This window comes from Leptonychotes weddellii, chromosome 2 (genome assembly GCF_054177405.1).
Source record: "Leptonychotes weddellii isolate Sample4059 chromosome 2, ASM5417740v2, whole genome shotgun sequence".
In the NCBI taxonomy this organism is placed as follows: domain Eukaryota; kingdom Metazoa; phylum Chordata; class Mammalia; order Carnivora; family Phocidae; genus Leptonychotes; species Leptonychotes weddellii.
In genome coordinates, this window is record NC_138370.1 from 174,046,436 (window position 1) to 174,051,319 (window position 4,884).

Consider the following 4,884-nt stretch of genomic DNA (forward strand, 5'->3'; position numbering starts at 1 on the left):
GTGCACCTTAAGCTTATACAATGTTATATGTCAATTACATCTTAAAAAGAGAGAGAGAGAGAGAGACCCAATGGGCAGACTTAGGACTTGGACTGCTTGATAAACTCTTGGATCTGAAAACATGAGCTCTGATCTTGAAGTGCCAACACCGCCCCTCCGCTGTCCCACCCGATACCCAGCGGAACAGCCCAAGGAGGGGGGAGGGCTAGTGTCCCAGGTTGTGTGCAGGAACACAGGTGGCGAGTGCCCAGGTGGCAGTCCCAGCCCCACCCCTCCTGCCGCATGACTGCCCGGTACTCAACATCCCTGTGCCCTCCTTCTCTGCTAAGTGGGGATGATGCGGTACCTCCCCCGAGGGCTGCCTGGGGAGCCTCCCCTGAGGAAAGGGGGTGGTCAGCAGTCTAGACAGCTAGCAAGAGGCCGAGGCAGCAGCTGTGTGTTATCAACCTACCTGGGGGCCATTGCTTGGGGTGGTCGGAGCTTGCCCTGGGCCCACAGAACACCCTGGTCTTTCCTCCTCCTCTTCCAAATGTGCTTCTTTTACTCCTGCTCCATTGATGTGTCCTTGAGGGGCACTGGACACTTTGGCACCTCCCCGGACCAAGGACGGAGCGCCAGAATTGACATCGTATCTGGAATTCTCCATGCCTAAGGAAGGCCCCATCCACCTGTCAGCTGGACCCGATTTCTCCTCCAAGGGCAGCCCGTGGGCTCTTGGGGTCAGTTGCCCTGAGAGCCGAGTCACCTGCACCCCCCTTTCCACAACGTTCCCCTTGTCCCCCTGCACCTTGCTTTCCCCCTGCAGACCCTCCTCTGCTCTCACCACATGGCCCACCGCGGTGCTCGCCCCCACCGCAACTTCCGTCTCCAGGACGCGGATCCTGTGCAGAAGGTGGGCATTCTCCCCGCTGAAGGCCCGGACCGTGTCTTCTATTCCCAGCACTACACCCTTCATCAGCTCCTTGTAACCGACCCTGAGCTCCGAGATCAGTGCCTTGAGCTCCTGGTTTCCCAGGGTGACGCGCTCCATCACACCTTTGGATTTTCTGAGGCTCTCCCATGTGGCTTTGTGAAGCTGGGCCATGTGACTTTTCAGCTTCTCATTCTCCTGTTCGAGCTCAGAAATTTTGCCGTAACTTTTCCCATTGCAGTCTTCAAGGTCGGAAATGACCTGCCAGCATTGGTCCAGCTCCCCCTTTAAGTGAGAGATGTCCCCTAACAGTGTGCTGTTTTCCTGTTCAAGCATGGCGATCTTTGTCCCATTTCTGTCCCTCTCTTTTTCGAGGATGCGCAGTTTTCTACGGCATCTCTCTCGGTCGCCCCGAAGCTTGGCGTTGTCATGTAAAACCTGGCCTCTCTCTTTTTTCAGTCCAGAAATGAGCTGCTGGAACCTTCTCTTCTGCCTTTCAAGGGCTCTCGGTGGCCATTTCCGACCCAGCTCAGCAGGCCCCTCTGGACACGGACTCACGTCATCCAAATCAGGCACCGTCCCCGGAAGAACCGCGCTGGCTCCCAAGGCCTCCGTCTCTCCTGGTCTAATCTCTTCACTAACCTCCCTGGGTTTGACTTCCCTGGCCAAACAAATATCCAAGCCCTGGTTTCCCAAACCCTGCCGGGAGTAAGCCTTCCCCTGGCAGCGGGGCCATTTCCAAGGCAAGTTCCTGCTCTCTCCCGCTAGCGTGGAAGCTTGCGGCCACCGCCCCCCACCCTCAAGCTCCAGGATGGAGAGTTGCTGGAAACAAGCTTCCATCTCCTTTTCAAATTCGTCTGGTCTGAGCTCAGAACTGCCAGGTTCTTTGCTCAGAGCCCATGGGTTACTGGTGGATTCAGTCCCCTTGGGTGAAAAGGCCAATCCGGGAGCCGGTGTCAGACCTCCCTCTGCCACTAAGAAGAACATATCCTGGCCAGCACGTTCCACGGGGCCAGGCTCCTCCGGGACATCCCCATGGCCCAGACTGGACCCTTCTAGAGGCGATGCCTCCTCCTCCTTCTCTTCTTGCCCTTCGTCCCCAGGGCTTTCCTCTTGCAGATGCAGAGCCTTTCCAGCCCACACAAGAGTTTCCTCCTTGCCCTGCCCTGCAAGGAGCTGAGCGCCGGCTGGAGACAGCCTCTGGGCACCCCGGGCCCTGGCTGTGGGGTGCTCTTCCTCCTCCTCTGATGAAAGCCCTCCCACACTCCCCCTCCTACTCAGGGGTTTGGGCCCCTCCGTTGACACTGAGACCTCCTGTAGAAGAGGCAGTGGGAGATTTGGCCTGGGCCAAGGGCAGGAGGCAGAGACCTCGGTTTCTAAAGCCCCGTTCTCGATGCGCACGCCACCCCGCAAGTTCAGGTTCACTCGGCTTTCCTGACTTAGCTTGCTCCCGTCTCGGTGGACGTCTTCCTCCTTCCTGCCCCAGGCCTGCCTCGCCCCCTGCTCTTCCATTCTCCACTCTGGTCCTCCTCCGTCTTTCCAAGGGTCTTTCAGATCTCTGGGCCCTCTCCTGGGAAATTGCCGACTTGAAATCTCTGGGGACTCCTGGCAGAGGGGGGCTTTGGGGCTCCTTGCCCAGTGATGATCCCGACGTGGCTGTCCTATGGCTCGGGCATCCAGCACCTGTTGCATTTGGGATTCTTGTGGAGAAGCCTCCTGGAGCAGTGGCAGCAGGGAAGAGGGGTCTCTGGCTGGCCCCCAGGGAGGGAGTGTGGACGTCTGCACCAGGAGAAAGGACCCCTGGGCCTGGGCAGCTGCTAGCCTCCGCCCCAAAATCCAGGCCAGCTCCACGGGGAGGGGTGAGCCATCCCTGTACTGCCCCGGGGGGCAGCCACAGAGGAGAAGGAGAGCCTGTTCATCCAAGCTAGGCTCAGCAGGAGTCGGCTAGGGACGGGAAGAGAAGAGAAGGTATGAAGCAGCCCCTTCCTCCGTTTAGCCCCCCACACCTCTGTGACCTCATCTCCTGATGCTCTTGGTGTTTCCTCACCTGGCCTTATAGGCCTCCCTAACATGCCGAGCCCAACACCACCCCAGGGCCTTTGCACCTGCTCTCCCCTCTGCCCAGAATCCTTCCCCGGATCCCCTCTTGGTTCACCCTCCATCCATTCACATCTCCGCTCAGATGTTACCTCCTCCAGCAGCCCCCTGGTCATTTCACCACGCTGTGTGTTCCCCTTTACTATGCTCCCACCCTCTCACAGCCTGCTGTGTATCTGTGTGTGCACTGTCTCCCCCCTTTATCCCTGCGGTCCAACACATAGCCTCAGGCCACCAGCCATGTTTCAAGAGCTCAGAAGCTTGGGGTTCATGGCTCCCCTTCTGGATGGCACAGGCGTAGCACATTTCCATTGTCATGGAAGGCTTCAGTGGACAGGCGGTGTAGACGATCCGCTCCGAGGGCCGGGGCCCTGGGCCTAGACCAGTGCCAGGCCCCCAAGATGCATTTCATAGATATTTTAAACTATACTTTTACATACACTTCTTCAATGCAAGTAATCCATTCTGTCTCCTCAAACCTCCCTCTCAATTATCTTCCAAACCCTTCTTTAGCCCCTTCTCCCACCTCCCACATGCAGTAGGGCTGGTCAGACCCGGCTGGCACCCCGGGGCACACGGGAAGCCTCCAGCCTCACCGGTCCACAGTCAGATCCTGTGATGTCTTCCAGGGACTCATCCGTGGTCTCCAGACCTGGCACCAAAACAGAGGGTCCTTGTCCAGTCCCGACGCATCCCCAGGAGCAGCGGCCCTCAGAGGGCTGGCCTGGGAGGCGAGAGGACCCCAGGAGTTAATGAGACCCTCCTGGGAGTTTTGTCACAACTGCCACTAGCGACTGAGCCCCCAGCTCTTGGGATGACCTGGCACTTCTCACTGACTCAAGGCGCTCGAGCCCCAGAGGCCTAAGGATCACCACCACCTGCCAGGTAAGGAAACCACGGCTCAGAGACCGGGAATGACTGTCCTCTGACACGCAGTGGACTGGGTCTGGAAGCCACCTTTGCCGACCACGAAGCTCACACAGGTGGCAAATCCCATGACACCTCCCTCAGCCCGGGCACCCTCAGGGTCCCACAGGGTCCTAATCCCCTGCCTCCAGCCCTGCCTGCACGGCAGGCATGCAGAAAGGAGCTGGTCTTGGCTTCACCACCAGACGGGCCCCTCCTTCTTCGCCGAGGACAAATTTGACCATGTGACTTGCCAGCTCTGTCCCCCAGAAATAGGACAGTGGGGGAATGACAGCTGTGTGGGTCAGCGGCACTGCTGGCTATAAATAACCCCCTCATCTCTAACCGCATTTGGCCTTGGCAGACTGTAAGTAAGCCACAGACTCCCAGTGGGACATCGTGGCTTTGGGGCTCCCCGAATATAGTGGCTTTTGTCGCAGGGAATCCGGAAGCCGTGCCCAAGACTGTGATCAGAGACACTGGTTCCCATTAGGGACAAGTCAGGGACAAGGGGCTCCTCAGCCCCAGCAGCTCCCAGAAACCTCGCACCTGTCGCACACCTGAGCTGTCAGGGGTGGGGTGGGGATAGGATAGTCATCCCATGGCCTCCTGCAAAGAGCCCTCCTCCGAGACACCCGCCGCCCCACGCTGGCACGGGCGGTGAGGTGCTAACAGGAGTGAGCCTACCGGTCAGCTGAGCCCAAGTCAAGGGCCTTGTCATGGACGTTGCCGCCTCTAAGCCCACCTTCTCCAGCTGCGTGACATCAAGCAAGCAACACTACCTCTCTGAGCCTCAGCTTCCTGTCTGAAGAGCGGGCAGTCCCCCCGCCCCCGGCCCCCGGCACATCGTCCTAGGTGAGCTAGCCTGGAGCCGGTGTCCCTACAGGTACCCCACACACCTGCAGAGCCCCCCGGCACAGCAGCATGGGCGGAGCAGAAGGGGGCTTGCGGGCCTTGTCTTCTGCAGGCAT

General features: G+C 59.0%; 1 protein-coding gene across 1 annotated transcript; it reads right to left on the reverse strand.

Annotated features, from left to right (window-relative positions):
- Positions 1 to 275: 275 nt before the first annotated feature.
- On the reverse strand, positions 276 to 4,884 carry C2H4orf50 (chromosome 2 C4orf50 homolog). Its single transcript, XM_081813177.1, has 4 exons — positions 4,813 to 4,884; positions 3,834 to 3,885; positions 3,604 to 3,731; positions 276 to 2,854 (listed from the first exon to the last, which is right to left on the reverse strand). Exons 1-4 carry the CDS (start codon positions 4,882 to 4,884, stop codon positions 443 to 445), a joined length of 2,664 nt encoding a protein of 887 aa, XP_081669303.1. The 3' UTR covers positions 276 to 442.

What these genes read in the sequence shown, in the direction of transcription:
- C2H4orf50 (XM_081813177.1), bottom strand. Translation starts at nt 4,884, where the DNA reads ATGCCTGCAGAAGACAAGGCCCGCAAGCCCCCTTCTGCTCCGCCCATG. An exon ending in GCGCCTTGAGTCAGTGAGAA is followed by an intron (nt 3,732 to 3,833) that starts GTGCCAGGTCAT and finishes CTCGCCTCCCAG; the next exon opens with GCCAGCCCTCTGAGGGCCGC. An exon ending in CAGGATCTGACTGTGGACCG is followed by an intron (nt 2,855 to 3,603) that starts GTGAGGCTGGAG and finishes TCCCGTCCCTAG; the next exon opens with CCGACTCCTGCTGAGCCTAG.